Consider the following 17,140-nt stretch of genomic DNA (forward strand, 5'->3'; position numbering starts at 1 on the left):
CCCCCCCGGTTGTTACGCCACTGCTTATAGCCACCCACAGACACCACAATCTCTCATCTGGAGGAGCACTTACTAGACATGTGAGAATTTTTGTCTGGGTGCTAATGTTTTTTTCTACTAAGCCACTACAGCAGGAGCCTGCAGAAAGCCTCGTGTACCCCAATTCAGTACCCCTAAAATAATTTCACCCAAGTAATAAAAAATAATCTAAGGGCCCGCTTATTATATTTATCCATACAAAGCAGGTTATACCAAATATCATCAAAAGCTTTAAAGGATGTCTTCACCTGTCTCAACATTTCTTTTGTTTCCAGTGATGTTGTCTCATAAAACAGGTACAAGTCCCACCGTGCACATTACCTATGGTGAAGGGTGGTTGTACGACTTCTAAATTTCAATATAATGTATTTATCTGAATATATTTCATTAGCTAATCTTAATAATTCTTGTTGGAGGCTTCAAAATCTCCATCTGCCATAATGTGTTCTGTAAACAGGATTGCAATTTACAAGTTCTAATCACTGACTGCATTTATTTGATTGTGTTAGCCATTTATCAAAGGTTAGGTTTTTATCAGAGCCCATATCCTTCTTTCTGCAATCAGGCTGATATTGCAAATGTGGACCGTTGCCAACCTGCCTGTTTAATCTGCAATTCTGCTACAGTTAATCTGAGTGGGTTGCTCATTTTATCAAGGGCTCCAAAGCTGAGCAAACAGTATGGCTTATTCAAGCCAAGTTTCCTGCTACTGTAACCCAATGAGGCCACAAACATCTTTTCACGTTATTTATTTGGACATATACTTACCACTGCAGCACATAATCCCTTAGCATCCACCTCTTCAATGCAACACACACAGGTCTATTTACAAAAGGGTGAAGAATTTGGAGAAGTGAACAATCTAGGACAACATACGGTAGCTGAACTACCGTCTAGGAAACTGAGCTGAATCGGAGAACTTTTCCAAATCAGCTATTTTGGCCTAGATTGCTCACTTCTCCGTCCTTCTCCAAACTCTTCACCCTCTTGTGAATAACCCTGACATTCTTCTTGTTCTCCTCCTCAATGCCTTCTTTAAATAGCTGATCAATCAATTGGCAACTAATACAGCCAAGATTACCATATTTTTCGCTGCATAAGACACACTTTTCCCCCCCAAAAGGCGGGCAAAAATGTCTGTGCGTCTTATGGAGCGAATGTGTGAGAGCTGAGGCGGCGAGGCTGACAGTGTACCCAGGGGTGTGGAATCCCTATCGCCCGACAGCCGAGACATGCAGTTTCGGGCGAGTAGTTTTTTTGTACATTTAGCCCTGCTCCTGACAAGCAGAGCTAAATGTATAGTATGGAGCCGCCGCTCGTTTTCATACAAGTGATCTAATTAGGGGACCCTTGACCATGGCATAGGAGCTCACCGTAGAGCCCGTAGAGCAGACAAAGAACGTGCGTTCTTCATCTGCTCTGTGTGATCACCGAGACCGTTGCGCTGTAATCACAGCGCCACCTGTCTCAACTGTCAGGAACTACCGCATCTCATGGTCAGGTGCGTGCTATGGAGTGCAAAATACGGTAGTTCTCTTAATAAAAAAAGGATGATAGAAATGTGCTTACTGGTACAGATGAGTGCGATAATTACACTTGTTACATGAGAAAAGGGTACTCCAAGCAACAAATGTCATTTTTGCCATGCAAACATTTCTGTTTCTGGCATTGTGTTGTCTTGGCCATTATTCAAAATACTGTAGCTACAATTTTAAAATGTTGACCCAAGTCAAGTAATATGGTCATGAGTTTTTCTCATAGTGAATACAGAAAAATTAAAAAAGACTGCAAGGCATAAGAAAAACTGACACACATATCTATTTATTAACTATTCACATAGTCATTTGCCAGGCAAAACTCTGTGAACATTTTATGAGAATAAAGGCCAAAACAAGAATGTTCTTAGTATATTTTATTTTCAGGTCAAACGTAACATTTGGAAAATACCACATTATGGCCACCAGATGGAGCGGAGGAGCATAGGAAATCATTATTTCCTATGCTACTCAGCTCCATCTGGAGGCGATAATGTGGTATTTTCCAAACGTTACTTTCGACTTGAAAATAAAATATACAAAGAATGTTCATTTTGGCCTTTAGTCACACAGAACAAATGATAACAGAGATTTGCAGGGTGAATGGCTCTGCAAATTGTTTGTACCCCTTAAGACCCCTCAACCCCAACATGCAGTAAAATGACTGTACATGTCAAGCATTTCAAGTCAGTAGCACATGATGACTTACCTTGCTGTTTTGTATACACCGTACTGCATAGGTTAGGTCCCTGAAAATACATCCTTCCAGTCTAGCTTGCCCTTGAGAGCAGATGAAAACTCCCCCTTTGCCATCTCTAAAAAGGCACTTCCGTACAAGGCATCCTTGAATTGTGCTGGCAAAGTTTTGAAGGTCTTTGTCTCTCTGCAGCTCTTGTTGCAGGCTTTTTAAAGCCATGTCACTCTGCAAAGTGAGAAGACCATTGCTTTGTGGTCTGCAAAGTATAGATTTGGACAACATGTCACTTAGTCCATGGGAATGATAGGACAGCTTGTACACCGACGGGTTGTCATCCTCATTCTCACTGACTGTGCTAAGTTCACTATCACTGTAGTCTGTATCCAAAGTCATGGCTTCCCCTTCTTTGCCCACGTAAAAGTTTCCATTGAACTCATTTTCTTTTTCATCTTGCACTTGCGATTTGGGGTGAGGAAGCAAGTGCTTTTGGTCTCTGTTCACAATGATCTCACATGTCCTTATATTTCCACCAGGTGACCCATTAGCCAAGTTGTCCGCAGTGTCCCCACTTCCAAGTGATGCCTCTGATGCACTGTACAGCATGGTCCTGGCCTTTGCAGAGGCTGAAAGATGTTTGCAAGCCCAGCTTTTATCAGATGTAGGTGACCCCTCCACAGTAACAGAGGCATTTTCACTGTTGACAAATTCACAGTTCTCCAGCACACTGAGAGCCACATTGTGAAAATGTATGCTGGACTGATTAAAAGTGCAAAATTTAATTTGGCACGTTCCTGGAGCATGGATCTGCAGCTGGCCATTTTCAAAATTGCAGTTGTCAAATTGCACATAGCCTATAGAGGTCTAGGAAACAAAAAAGCATGTGAAAAAAATATATTCCTATAGCCAAAACTCCCTTTCTGTCTTGGTGACAAGAGTCACCAGGACACATAGAGAGAGTGAATATACCAAGCAAGGTCACAGACAGTAATAAAAATCTCACAGGGGCCCTAACCATACATATGCTATCCAAAATAAAAATAAAGTTTGGGTTATGCATACCCTTTAAAAGTGGACCTATACCCATAGCTTTAAAATAACAACAAAGACACCTTTAGAAATGTTCAGTAATGACAATCTACAAACACATACTTCTAGATAATTGCCGGATTTATATTCTTTGCATACCTTATTTCTCTTTTCTTCCCCAGTCTTCTGGCAGTGGCCGTGTTAGCGAAAGGGCAGGTTACTAGCTCTCACTTTACTTCCTGGATTGCTGACACATGTAACTAGACATGTGACCATGCTTATCTCAGGGGAGGAAAATGCCTTTCACTGAGATCTCCTGAGATTACAGATGAGACTTCCCAGCAATGCTCTGCTGATAAGACAATCCCAGTGTGCATTGCTTTGGCAAACTGAAGTCATTTTACCATTTTAAAGCAGGAAGTGAAAGCTCTACAAGTGTAAGGATTTCAAAATCCCAGCATTTTACACCCGACATGTCTATGTTATTATTAATCATCATACATAGAGGGTTGCATTGGTTGAATCGATTTCTGAGTGTAAAGGTCTGCTTTAAGTGCAAATGCAGCTTACCAACTCCTCAGATAATGTGGCTGCATTTGTTTTTTTAGGCTTTTCCCCCTTTTTTTCACCTGGTAATCCTGTCCCTGGGTGGCTATGCTCTCTACTCCACTGAATCTATACAGGGAGTTATGGTTGCCACCCAGTCTGTACTTTAAACATTTCTGCCTTTATACATTTCCAGAGATTAGTAATTTACAGGGAAAAAAAAGATAACATTGTTTTTGCTTGCTTTCAGTTCATCTCACAGATCTGAGATGAACTGAAAATGAAAACAAATGCAGCCACCACATCTAAGGACTGGTAAGCTACAATACATTACATTTTTGCTTTTGAGTTTAGTTATACTTTAAAAAGTGATATTAAAGTCAAACATGTTTTAAGCTATTTAAAATGCTGATGAAATCATGTACAATGGATGCTGCTCCTTGAAGTTTAAACGTTTTAGTCTCGTGCAGAATCAGCTGGCCCCGATATCCTGTTTTAGGGTGGCTTCTTTTCCTTGCAGGGTCCTAGGAAGCACCCGTGTGCGCTAGTACGTTGTGTGTGTCTCCACAAACACACACAGGCACATCAGGGCAAGCCACTTCTCTGCTCCTCTTTCCTCCCTTGCCCAAGCTAGTGGGTGGACATCTACTGCAGACTGCTCTGTCCTCTGTAATCTTGCACTGGACAGGAAGTTCGGGGAAGAGAGCTGAGAGAGTTGAAGCTGTTTGGAATCATGATGACTAAGTGTTGGGCACACTTAAAAAAATATTTTGCTGGGCATTGTTCATTTGTTTGATCTGGATTTATTAGTGAAAAAAACATTTGAGAGTTTAATACTGCTTCAAGGCTGGATTCACACATTTCTTTGCATGGCGTAAATGCACATTGCCATGTGTATATGTTCGTTGCCTTAAAGCAACCTAATTATTTTGAATGGGCTGCCACTGCACAGGAATGAACAAAACAACAGCAGCATTTGTTTCCATTGCAGTGCATTATTGCATGTTGTGGTGCGCTGTAATGCATATACATCGGCGCTGTATTGCCTTAATGCAATGGTGTGCATTTAAAATGAATGGCACAACGTGCTAAATGTGCATTGCAGAACCATGTGCATTACCGCAACACACCCTTTGCAAAGGTGTGTTTTAGTGCTATTTCACTTTTTTTCCGATTAAAAACATTGTTTTCCTGTCAAAACCAACCATGGCAACATTACAGTATGATCATGGTATGGTTTTAGCATTAAAGTAACTCTGTTGCTAAAAGAAAACTGGCAAAAAAGGGTCCCCATGGAAAGAAGATAGTAAATACTTACCTGAAGAGATAGCACATGAACATTCTTCAGGATCCAATGCAATCCTGCTATGAAGTGGAGTCGGTGAGAGGAACCACTGAGTACCGTGAGGGACAAAAAAAAAGAAAAATCAACACTCCTTGAAGAGTTGCATTCTGAAGAGTTATCATGTGGTGGTTTCTCTTCATTACAATAGCATTCTGAGGCATGGTTATAGGGTGAGGAGAATATTTACCATCTTCTTTCTAGGAGACACCTATTTGCCAGTTTTACTATATCATCTACTGAAAATAAACACAGGCAAGTATACTAAAGCAGACCTCATTAAAGGCAAATAACATAAATATCACGCTATCACTGTTTGGCATAAGTAATAGAAATCTCACCTTAAACATTACCGGTGTGAACCAAGCAGGCATGAACACCAAGTTGCATAGGCGAGATGTGGGACACTGCTGGTCAATGCAAACAAGTAAAGCCACATCACCAAGTTTTCCCTGGCCCATGATCTCAACAGGGACTTTTAGAATGATCTCATTTTGTTCTTCATAGACACCAGGCTGGAGCATAATACGATCATAAATGTTAGCTGAGGCTAGGGCAGTCTTTAGGTTCTCATACTCACAGCCATACCCAACATAAAGGACTCTACGATCCTTCTTTCTTCGAAATAAATACAAACAATTGGAGGACTCAAGATCCTGAGCATTTTTAGTCCAGGTTTTGGAAGCTACATAATGCTGTTTGAAAGCCTCTCTCCATGACTTTGGTTCAACTTCCGGCTTAATGGGCCAGTTGGGGTGTCTACATTCTACACATCCTAGACAAAGCTGCCGCCATCTTGTGTTATCCAGGCTTATTATAAGGTCATACCACGTTCGGCAGACTAAGCCACAACGCCCAAGGTCACGCAAAGGCAAATAGGCCAAAATCAAACGCCACAGTTCAAGTGGTAGACCACCAATCTCCATAATATCCTATTAATAAATAAAAGTTTAAATGTTAGGCTGAAGGTAACTTAGAAAAAAAAAAAAAAAAAAAAAACGGTCATCCAAGATACATCGAATAATCAGTAAAGCTTAGAAGTTTTAGAAATGAATTCACCTTTATTAGAATCTTCTGATTTTCTGTTTAACTTTCATCTTCATCTCCATTTTTTTTCGTCAGTGTCAGTATCTTGATACATTTCCTGGCCTAAATAAATCAATCAATAAATGCTAAACAATACATACCCAAAAGAATGCAGCAGGTTTTAGTAACCAATCACCTTTAATTGATCTACGGTACCCGCATGCATAAACCCAAAGTCTGCGCATGTATGCATATGCCAGTCAGTCAACATGGTGAGGAATATAGCCTTTACTAGACTTTTATTTTTGTATATAATTATCATGGTTCATGGATTCTTTTACATTTATTTGGAACAAGACATATATTCAGCATATACCACTTCATCTCTCAGACAAAAGTTGTAAATTAGGACTGACTGAAAACAATTAAAGCCGACCCCGCCATCTGCATGCAAACAAACATGTGCATAGGGCATGAACATGTACGTAAATGACGGTTTTGCCACACATGTTGGGTATCACCGCAAATGTCGGAGTGAGTGAGAGCAATTATTCTAGGTACATAATTCACGGTTGACTCTAAACTGATGGGCAGTAAAGGCTTTTAAAGTGCTGCTTATGGATGATTTTGAGTACCATAGTTTATCATTGCACGGGTGTGCTCAATTTTAAAATGTGACATGGCTGGTATGTATTTACTTTTTTTTTAACCTAAAAACTGGGTATTATATTGTGTTTGTGTGTACTCATTTTACCTTTTTTGTTCCTAAAAATAATTTATTTGATAAACTTTTGTGTAAATATCACGCAACATAAAAAAATGCAGCTACCATGTTTTTATGCTATAGGGCCTTTGCTTTCAGAAAATATATAATTGTTTGGGGGTAAAGTATACAAAAAAAACCCCAACAATTTTAGCATGTGTGAGCAAAAATTATTAGTAAAAATGAGAAAAAAATATGTTTATTTTGTATATGGTTGAGAAGCTTTGTGCCCATTTCTTATGAGCAGGCATGTGGTTTATCCTTATTTTTCATTAGCTTTTGGTATCTAATGACCCCCTATCTAATGACCACATGAGGTAGTGGTATGGAGGTCTGGAGGACTCCAGTTGTGAGAAAAGATTTACAGGGTTTTTCACAAAAGGGTGAAGAGTTTGGAGAAGACAGGAGATGTGACCAAGCTAGGACAACATAGCTAAACTGGAAAAATTATCCAATTCAGCTATGTTGTCCTAGATTGTTCACTTCTCCTGCCTTCTCCAAACTCTTCACCCTTTTGTGAATAACCCTGTTAATCTGTTTACCTTTAAAAAGAGACAAGAAATATAAATATTTATAGAAAATTTACTGGGATGGCCACTGAAAAGTCATGTAGGAAACCTGTGAGACTGGAAGAAAAGAGATTTAATCTTTGATGGTGAAGAGGGCAAGATAGGCAGAGCGTACGTTTTTTTAAGTACCTTACAACCATCGCAAGACAAAAGTCTTGCGATGGTTGTAAGGTGTGTGCCCAGCCTTACAATCAAATGATGAAAAGCTGTAGTATGTGACCAGGCACAGCCTGTACTCTACAAGACATGCTCAGAATTAAAGTGTATGTAAAAGCAAAACATGTTTTTTGTTTTTTGATTCAATCAGATTTTATTAGAGGTTTTCAATACAAATCAAGACAAACAATCATACAGATAACATAGCATCTATAGGTATAACAACAAATAAAGATGTTTTTTGTTTTTTAATAGAGTGGGGATAGGTTAGAATCCCTGTCAAGTTTGTATTGCTTGTAATTAAGCACTAAAGAGCCCCAATCCACACTTTAAGAGTCCAGAACAGTACTATTGATTACACAATTATCAGGAACAAGAGATGGTCAATGCATTTCAAGGACTCAGCAATCCCCTCCATCAGGGCATAGGCAATCCCTTGCACATACACAACAGGACACAAACAGGTCCTAAAACAGATAGTCAGTGGGTGTCCTCAATACACAGCTTTGCAGCCAGAAAATTTGGTCCACCTAGGAAATTGGTTCCTTCGCCTACAGGTGCCCATACATCTTATGAATATCGGACGATTTTCATATGCGATCGCGTTTTCATCCGAAATTCGTACGGTTGATGGGCAGTGTACAACCGCAAATACTGTACAATCGATCGACTTTTGACTAACCAGCAGGTTAGAAAACTTCGGTGGAACGTACGATTTTTGCAAGGTTGGTGGCGTTTCCATAAGTCGAAATTCGTACGGTCTACACTGCACATGCGCAGACGAAAATACGTGCGGTCGATTACCGCAATTCGTCCAGGTGCTTTCTTCTAATTACCACTGGTCCAACCTTGTGATAATCGGGGCAGGATGGGGCCGCCGTACGAAAAACTGAGTTAGGTACCTGGTAACTCGGTTTCCAGGAATCTTCCAGGACAGCATGTGGGAGGAGACTATCTCTCAGATGCTGTCCTGGAAGATTACTTGGGAAAATCGTATGACAGTTCGATCATCAGGCGAAAAGTGTCGTCCGATGATTGCAAGGTGTATGGGCAGCCTTACTCTCATCTCCTCTTGACATCTGAATTGCTGTCTGTGCCCTTGCTTGGAAAATTCACCTTCTATTAGTCCTAGTGGCCACAGTCACCAAGACAGAAAGTGGACAGAGCAGAAGGTGAGGATAAATCATCCAAAGGGAACAAATGTTCCAATGACAACTTGTCGGCCAAGTAAAGCCAAGTACATTATAACATTTTAATATGACCCTGTTGCTACAAAAGCAAACAATAAAAATGTAGTTATAATGCCTACCAGTACTGCGTTCACTACAGGCAATCTTTGCTCTCTTGCAGAACTTTCTGGTGTGTCAGATACTATTCCCTCTGCTAAGTGTTATATTTGTACTTCACAACTATGTGGTTTTTACATTTTTCTTTTCTGGCACTGCTAGAATATACAGCAATTTTGCATAGATCTGCTGATAAATGCTGGCGAGTACTGGCAGGTGGGATAATGTTGTTGCATATATACATAATTTCTTATATTAAAGTGACACTATACTGAGGAGTTAAATCTTAAAAATGCATTCAAGTTCCTTAACGATTAACATAAATGTATCCTATTTGTGTGTCACTCAGCTGTAGATCCCCCAAATCATCTCTGAATTGGTGCTGACACTGTCCTTCCTTCTGGAGGGTGGCTACTTTTGTTCCCCATGGTCCTTGTGTGTGTGTTGTAAAGTGGTCACCGCTCCAAACTCACTACTGTGATGGACTACAATCTCAATACAAATGAGTAAACTAAACATGAGATTGTAGTCCAAAAGGGGCGTGAGCTTGGAGAAGTGACTACTTTATAACACACAGGGATCATGGGGAACAAGTAGTCACCCTCCAGAAGGAAGGACAGTGTCAGCACCAATTCAGAGATGATCTGAGAATCTACAGCCGAGTGATACACAAATAAGATACATTTTTGTTAATAGTTAAAAATGTACATGAATGCATTTCTAAGATTTAAAAGGAGAACTATGAGGTGAGTGAATTTCACTCAACCTCATAGTTCGAGCCGACGTGTGACAATTAAACTGTCACACGCCGGCTCAATAGATCGGGAAGCGAGTGAACACATACCGTCGCTCGCTCACTTCTTGATCATTTCCCTGCAGAGAGCCGTGACTGTCACTTACGGCTCCCTGCAGGGATTCCCTCCCGATCCTTCAGCGGGAGGGGGCGGGTACAGCTGACTCTACCTCTAGATAGGCAGAGCCAGCTGTCAATCACGCAGCTGGGTGGATCTCGACAGTAATGTCGAGATCCGTCCTGGCTACGGTGGTCTCAGTATACTGCGAGCTGTAGCTCGCTATATACTGAGCTTTGGGTCACGGGAGGACGCTAGTTTATGTCCTCTCGTGACGCTTAGGAGAACTATGTGAAAAAAACACTTACCCCATAGTTCTCCTTTAACTCGTGAGTTTAGTGCCACTTTAGAGTACATCAGAAACCAACTAATTTTCTATCACAGAAGGAAGGCAGAATGGTCCACAGTTTCTTACCAACATTGCTTCCATTTTGTTGTTCAGTGAATGCCTCCAGATGCAAGACTGAACTGGCTAATATGTCACATGTAAAGCATTAATTATCATTTTGCATGAAGTACATAGCAGAAAAAATATAGCACCATGTTCAGGATTTAGGATTCACATAAACCCAGTATGCAGGGGGATTTGTCTCTACTGCAGAGAAGGGCTGGAGATCTTGCAGCAGCAATCTTGATGTAGTATAGAAGCCACTGGATTAGTTAACCTACCGAGACCCAGTCAGAAAGAAAAAGTTTACAGAGGACTTGATTATTTAAAGGAACAAATGCATTTTCATTAAAAGTGCACTAACCAGCCACTACCAGCCTTACTTGAAATCTTGTATAACATAAACCCAAGGCCAAGTCACTTACTGATGTCAAAGAGATAGCTGTGGCCATTCATGAGCCACTGTACTGTTTACCGAACCATTCTGTAGCTCTCACCCACACTGGCTTCACCTACATTCTTAGCAGTGATATGGAGCCATTTCCCAAGACTGAAAGTGCTCGAGTGATTACCCAATACTCTCCACCATCTATCAAAAACTAAAATATCCGTTGAGGAATATTTTATATTAGGGATGCACTGATAACGGTTTTGCAGTATCGAATAAGAGTACCAATACTTATCTTACTGGTACTTCCATTAGCATGGAGCCGGCTTCCCGGCCAATCAGCATCGAGCCAGCTTCCTGGTCAATCAGGAAGCCGGGCAGCGAGTCATTACCCGCCGCTCGGCTTCCTGATTGGCCAGAAAGCCAGCTTCATGTTCCCTTGCAGCACTGCCGGTCAGAGGAAATCTCCCTCTGGCTGGATGTTCTGGTATCGAGGGTAAGTATCAGAGAATTTGGGCGAGTACGAGTACTCCCCCAAATACTGGGTATCGGTGCATCCCTGTTTTTTAGGATTTTATTACACAGATTTTTTTTTTTAAAAGTATTTTTATTAATTTTGCAAGTTCTATTACACAGATTTTTAATCAAGTGTGTAATTAGTTTTTACTGTAGAGTATACATGGAAGCAAAAAAACTAAAAAGGGTGATAACCCAATACTTCCACGTCCACAGTTTCCCATACACTCTGATCCCCAGGACCTGAGAAAACACGGGCATTCTGATTTGCAAAGAGGAGTCAGCTTCTCAGTTTACCAGTTCTGGCACACTCCTTCCTGCATCATGCACCTTAGTATTGGTTATGGGGCCTCCCACCAGAGTGATGGGCCACAGGTAAGACAAACAAGATGGAAGGAGGAAGTTCCCCTTACTCAGAGAAATTAGAAGATGACAGTTTTTTGCCTTGACTGGTCCTCTACTGTCCCATTGGATTGATGTTACTCCTCCTCTGGACCCAGAGAAGACCATGTTGCTGGACATGCAAAGCAGGATAATGCAGGAACCAAACATAGGAAGAGGGAAGACTCGGGACCTGGTCATCTTCTGACCCCAATTTAGGTAAACTAAAAGGCATTTAGATTTTTTTTTTTACTCCAGTGATGAGCTAGAGGAGGGTGGAAGAGGTGTAAATATTATCCTGGTGATGGGCTTTAAATATAAGAAGCGAGGAACAAAGTGCAGTGAGCCATATTAACCAACTGGAATTCACTTTACCAAAGCCAGACCAGTGCAAGAAGCATTTTGATTGGTTGCTATAAGCATTGTACTTTGTTCCCTGAGCTCTTTTGTGTAATATAGCTATTATCTAGATAAATAAAGAATCCTTATTTTCAAACAAGTATCAGTTAGTTTCAGAGCGCAAAGAAATTTTAGAATATAGTCACATGGGGGAGAATGTAGCACCATACAGTTCCATTAAAGCTTTGTGAACTGAGTCCAGGAAAGATGTTGCAGTTTGGAAAATTCAGCTGTATGATTCAAAAGGAAAGTTACATCTATTGGGTACCAAGTCCCTACAGACATTACACGCCTCTATTAATGGTAACTGTAAACAAGGCATGTTAGATCCCTGGAGAGCATTGTGATAACAGTTCTATATTAAAGGAAACCTGTGCCCACTAAAGTGTTTACAGATTCTGAACAAGCTCTTTAAAATGAGCCACCATCATCTTTAGGACATCATTTTAAAGATCATCTTTAGGACTTGTTTTCACCACCTGCACTGTGGGCAATGCATGGGCAAGGCAAAAAGCCGCGTTTTGTAATTTGGCAGTTCACATCAATGTGCTACATTAATGCGTGCTATGAAAACAAAAATCAGACAAGAAGCATTTTATCACAACTCACTGCAGCACACATTAGGTTAAAAGAAGGCCCGGCAATGCGTGCAAAAATTAACCACAGCTCACATCAACAGCACATGCCAATGCAGTTGCACCGACGTGTGTGCTGTGCAGTGAGGCTACCCCTGCACTGGAAAGGTTAAAGGAGAACTCTGGGCAGGATAAAACGTAGCCCGTAGCCCTAGACTGGTGCAAACAGCCTCCCTCCCCCTCCGCAGTCTAAGGCCCCATTCACACTTGGCGATTCGCAAATCGCGCAAATGCTTGCATTGAAAAGCATTGAATCGCGGCTAAATCTGCTACAAAAAGGGTCCTGCTGTAGCGACGCACGACCCGCGACAGCAGGACCCTTTGCCCCATTGCCAAGCATTGGAGAGCGATATCGCGCAGGAATTACCGCGCGATAAATCGCTCAGTGTGAACGGGGCCTCAGGATCCGTGAATCACCACCTCTAATATAGTGTATTAGACATGAGGACACCGAGGGACTTTTCATCGCCGGATTGGAAGTGGAGAGAGGCTGTGGGGAACCTTCTAGCAGCAAGGCAGAACCGAGGTTCAGGTGAGTATATCTTTGTTATTTTACACTCTAGACTAAAACAAGCACTTGACGCTTAAAAAGGTTAGAGACCTATGCAGACAGCAGAGCTGGGTGGCGTAATGTTCCACTGCATTCAGCAATGATAAAGAAAAAAAATAGGACTAACCTTCACTTTCCTTACCGTGACTTTCCCCATCTAGACTAAACTACATCACAAAATCCTACAACAGGACACACACAATACCACACTACCAGGCACAGGTAGCAAAGCAATATCCTTATAGTCTTAAACTGGCCATACCCCTATAGATTATCAGCCATATGTTCTATGGCCAGATGGAGAAAGTGAAACAGGTTCCTCCATCTATGCCAGTGGTTCTCAACCTGTGAAACCTCAGGACCCACATTTGTCCTTGTTCATTAAGTCGCAACCCAAGTGGCACTGCATTGCGGTACCGCGCGTTTCGGTGCTGGCGATTGAGCTGTGGGCGGGACGTGCGTTTGGGGTGCCATTGAAATAAATGGCAACATAACGCATAGTAGGTGTGATTGCGTAGTACAGTGCATTAATGGCACAGGACTGTTCGATTAATGTACTGTACTAGTGTGAACGGGCCCTCAAAAACACTGACAGACACAATCTCACACATATACACTCCAAAAACAAATTTTTAATTTTATTTTCTTTTTTTTAAGCTCCACCCAGTATCCCTATATTATGAGAACTGGAGTGGATCCCCAGCCTGGGGTCCAGTGTGGGCTGCTGTGCTGTGTTGGAGCTCCATCCATATGTGCATTGCTTGTACAACTCCCTTGCACACCTTGTAGAGGTGCTGGGAGCCAGAATGTGACATCACTCCGGTCCAGGCACCTCTAAAAGGACAGGTGAGGGAGCTGTAAGTAATGCATGTATAGATGTAGCTCCCTCGCAGCCATAGCTCCAGCCCACCCCACCTCAAGCTGACATTTGGGCATATTTTGAATGGCTGCTTGGTGTGAGAACTGACACTGCTGCACTAGGGGAAGGCTGAGGAGCATCTCACCTAGAAAAGTGAAAGTCACGCGGTGACCCACTGAACAAAGGGTCGCGACCCACTTTTGGGTCACGAACCACCAGTTGAGAACCAAGGATATATGCTAAAATGTGTGAATGGAGGAATCTCCCGCTGGGCCAAGCTTCAGTATCTTGCTAGGCGGACCCGCTGGCTCTCAAAATACATGAACAATCTGATTGGATGCAGGCATGGTTCAGGTGTTTTGAGAGCCAGCTGGGCCGACTAGCAAGATACTGAAGCTTGGCCCAGTGGGAGATTCCTCCATCCACACAGTGTAGCGTGGATGGAGGAATCTGTTGCACTTTTTTATTCTGACAACAGAAAATCTGCAGATAATCTATAGGTGTATGGCCAGCTTTAGGATTATATTTGTATGACCTATGCACAGATGCATCAAGTTGATATCATCAATCTCATCATCTGGTATATGTTGGAATTTGTGCTGTGACTCCCTCTCTGCTATTGATCTGTCCAATTCATATAGCTTACAGTTTAAGTAAAAATAGGACACAACTACACCCGGCACCGTATTTTCCACTGTATGCATGTAAACGTTTGTGCTAACATTTACATGTGTCCAACGCAAATCTACCCTATTGGTCACTGCTGCTGCTTAGGTCTGACACATAATTATCAACAATGAGTAACGGTAATGATGCCTACCTGTCAGCCCTTAATAAGTCTTTTACGTGCTGTGCGGTGCATGTGCAGAATGACCTGATGAATTCATAGATGACTAAATCTAGATGACTAAAGCAAGAGGTGGGCAACTCCGGCCCTCCAGCTGTGCTTTAAATTGACATTAAAGTCCCCCCCCCCAGAACTATGGGGTCAGTGTTTTTCCCTATTGTTCTCCTTGGGGTAACGGGAGGACACAAACTAGCGAGAGGTGAGGGAATCGAGAGGTGAGGGAACCCGGTATGTGTTCCCTCACCTCCCGATCTACTGAGCCGACCTGTGACAGTCTCATTGTCACAGGTCGGCTTAGAACTATGAGGTGAGTGAAAATCACTCATGTCATAGTTCTCCTTTAAATAATGCCTCTTGAGTCCCTCCAGCGCTGGTGCTGGTCTCTGATCCAGTGCAGACTCCTCCTCTCCCACGGTGTCTGTCCGACTTGCACGCTCATAGCATAATGTTTTTGCATATATCTACTGCTTGGAGACGTTAATACTACTTTAACTCCAAATCCCAACATGCCTCTGCCTCTGGGACTCATGCTTGTAACTGTCAGATTTGCAATGCCTCATGGAACTTGTATTTCCCCACCAGCTGGAGGGAAAGAGTTACCCACCCCTGGACTAAAGGATGGTCACTCTACACATGTGCCACCACTACATGAACGACTCATTCAGGGCCTACAGGCAAACATTAAGGATTCATGCACATGAGCATATGAAAATACTCCCATTTACGTTGGATCTTTCTGCCAGCAGCCAACATTTAAAAAAATGCGCGCTTGGGGCGTAAGCTCTTGTGTTTATGCGCATTGAAGCAAATATAGTAATTAAAAGCATATATGCTTAAACTCATTCTATTGGCTAGAGTATTCAAGTATTCTAGCCACTAGAACAGTGGTAGGCAACTCCAGCCCTCCAGCTGTGGTGAAACTCCAAATCCAATGATGCTTCTGCCTTTGGGAGTCATGCCTGTGGCTGTCAGAGGCTTACAATCCCTCATGGGACTTGTAGTTCCACAACAGCTGGAGTCCCACCCCTGCACTAGAATGTATTATTTATTTACAGTGTACAATATATATATATATATATATATATATATATATATATATACACACATATACATATACATACATATACATACACACACACACACACACACACACACACACACGTTTATACATATATGTGTAAATACAGAAAGCTACTCTCTGAATGCAGATTTGGGGCATTTTTTCATGTTTTATGTTGCTACATATACACATACATACATATACATACACACACACACACACACACACACACACACACGTTTATACATATATGTGTAAATACAGAAAGCTACTCTCTGAATGCAGATTTGGGGCATTTTTTCATGTTTTATGTTGCTTTATAATACAAATCTAAATGCCACATGGTCACATTGGCTAAAATAGCTGCGTTTAGAATAAAATAAAAACATTAAAAACATACGCAAAAAAAGCCTATCAAATCTATATTTTTTCTGCCCATGTGCATGAGGCCTAATAGTGTGTAATGAATGGTGCACCATCAAAACTGTGTCATCAGCCAATCACATATTGTTGAAGTTGGCCCTGAGCAGCGGCCAATAAGGAACGTTCATGCTTTACGCATGTAAACACTGCACAGATGCTACATGCGTATCGTGTATGGCCGAGATTTTGCACCAACAGTATCCTATGTAAATACATAAGGCCAGCTGAAGGAGTCCAAATAGTAACACATTGGGATAGATGAATCAGAGGCTGGACTATGTCCTTCTATCCATCTATCAGGCTAATGTAGTGCAGAGATCTAACTGATCATCAAGACTGTCCGCATGTGTACAACCTGGGATGCTATAGTGTCACTCACCAGTATCACAATGTCACACATACAAACATAGCTCTATAATAAGCCAACCTTCCGGCAATAGGAAGCGTTGTGATGAGCAGTACACAATACCACAAGCTGTACATCATGAATGAGGGGAAGAAGAAGGACACAGAAAGTTGCAGGGAGTACCTGGGTCCGCACACTGCGCTAAGCCGGCTGGATGTCACTGCTGTTCCTCAGCGGGCAGCCTGGAGACTTCTGGCAGCTGCAACCATAGAGTACAGGAGGAGAAATTACCAGAGGAGCCCCTCCTGTTCTTTCCACTCACTACAGCAGTCAAGCACCATAGAGACTTGACGGAACCGAGGAAAGAGCCGTAAGGATGAAAGGAGCGAGCTGTGTGCTGTTCGTGGAACTCCATCATGTGGCGGCCGCACGCACAGAAATTATGCGTTCACTTGGCTTGCAGCTGAACCTGTAGTCAATTATATCGATGTGCATAAAGTGCTGTGTATCTG

At 42.0% G+C, this 17,140-nt stretch overlaps 1 protein-coding gene across 1 annotated transcript in view; it reads right to left on the reverse strand.

Annotated features, from left to right (window-relative positions):
- Window positions 1-16,849, reverse strand: part of FBXO10 (F-box protein 10) — an 81,341-nt gene extending 64,492 nt beyond the window's left edge. Inside the window, exons 1-4 of the mRNA XM_018552426.1 lie at window positions 16,812-16,849; window positions 6,245-6,329; window positions 5,527-6,117; window positions 2,284-3,132 (exon numbers count right to left, since the gene is read on the reverse strand). Of these exons, the coding sequence (XP_018407928.1) occupies window positions 2,284-3,132; window positions 5,527-6,111 (1,434 nt within the window). The 5' untranslated portion in view covers window positions 6,112-6,117; window positions 6,245-6,329; window positions 16,812-16,849. The remainder of the gene's footprint in view (window positions 1-2,283; window positions 3,133-5,526; window positions 6,118-6,244; window positions 6,330-16,811) is intronic.
- Between the last annotated feature and the right edge of the window lie 291 nt (window positions 16,850-17,140).

Source organism: Nanorana parkeri, unplaced genomic scaffold (genome assembly GCF_000935625.1).
Source record: "Nanorana parkeri isolate BGI_ZX_2015 unplaced genomic scaffold, ASM93562v1 scaffold88, whole genome shotgun sequence".
In the NCBI taxonomy this organism is placed as follows: domain Eukaryota; kingdom Metazoa; phylum Chordata; class Amphibia; order Anura; family Dicroglossidae; genus Nanorana; species Nanorana parkeri.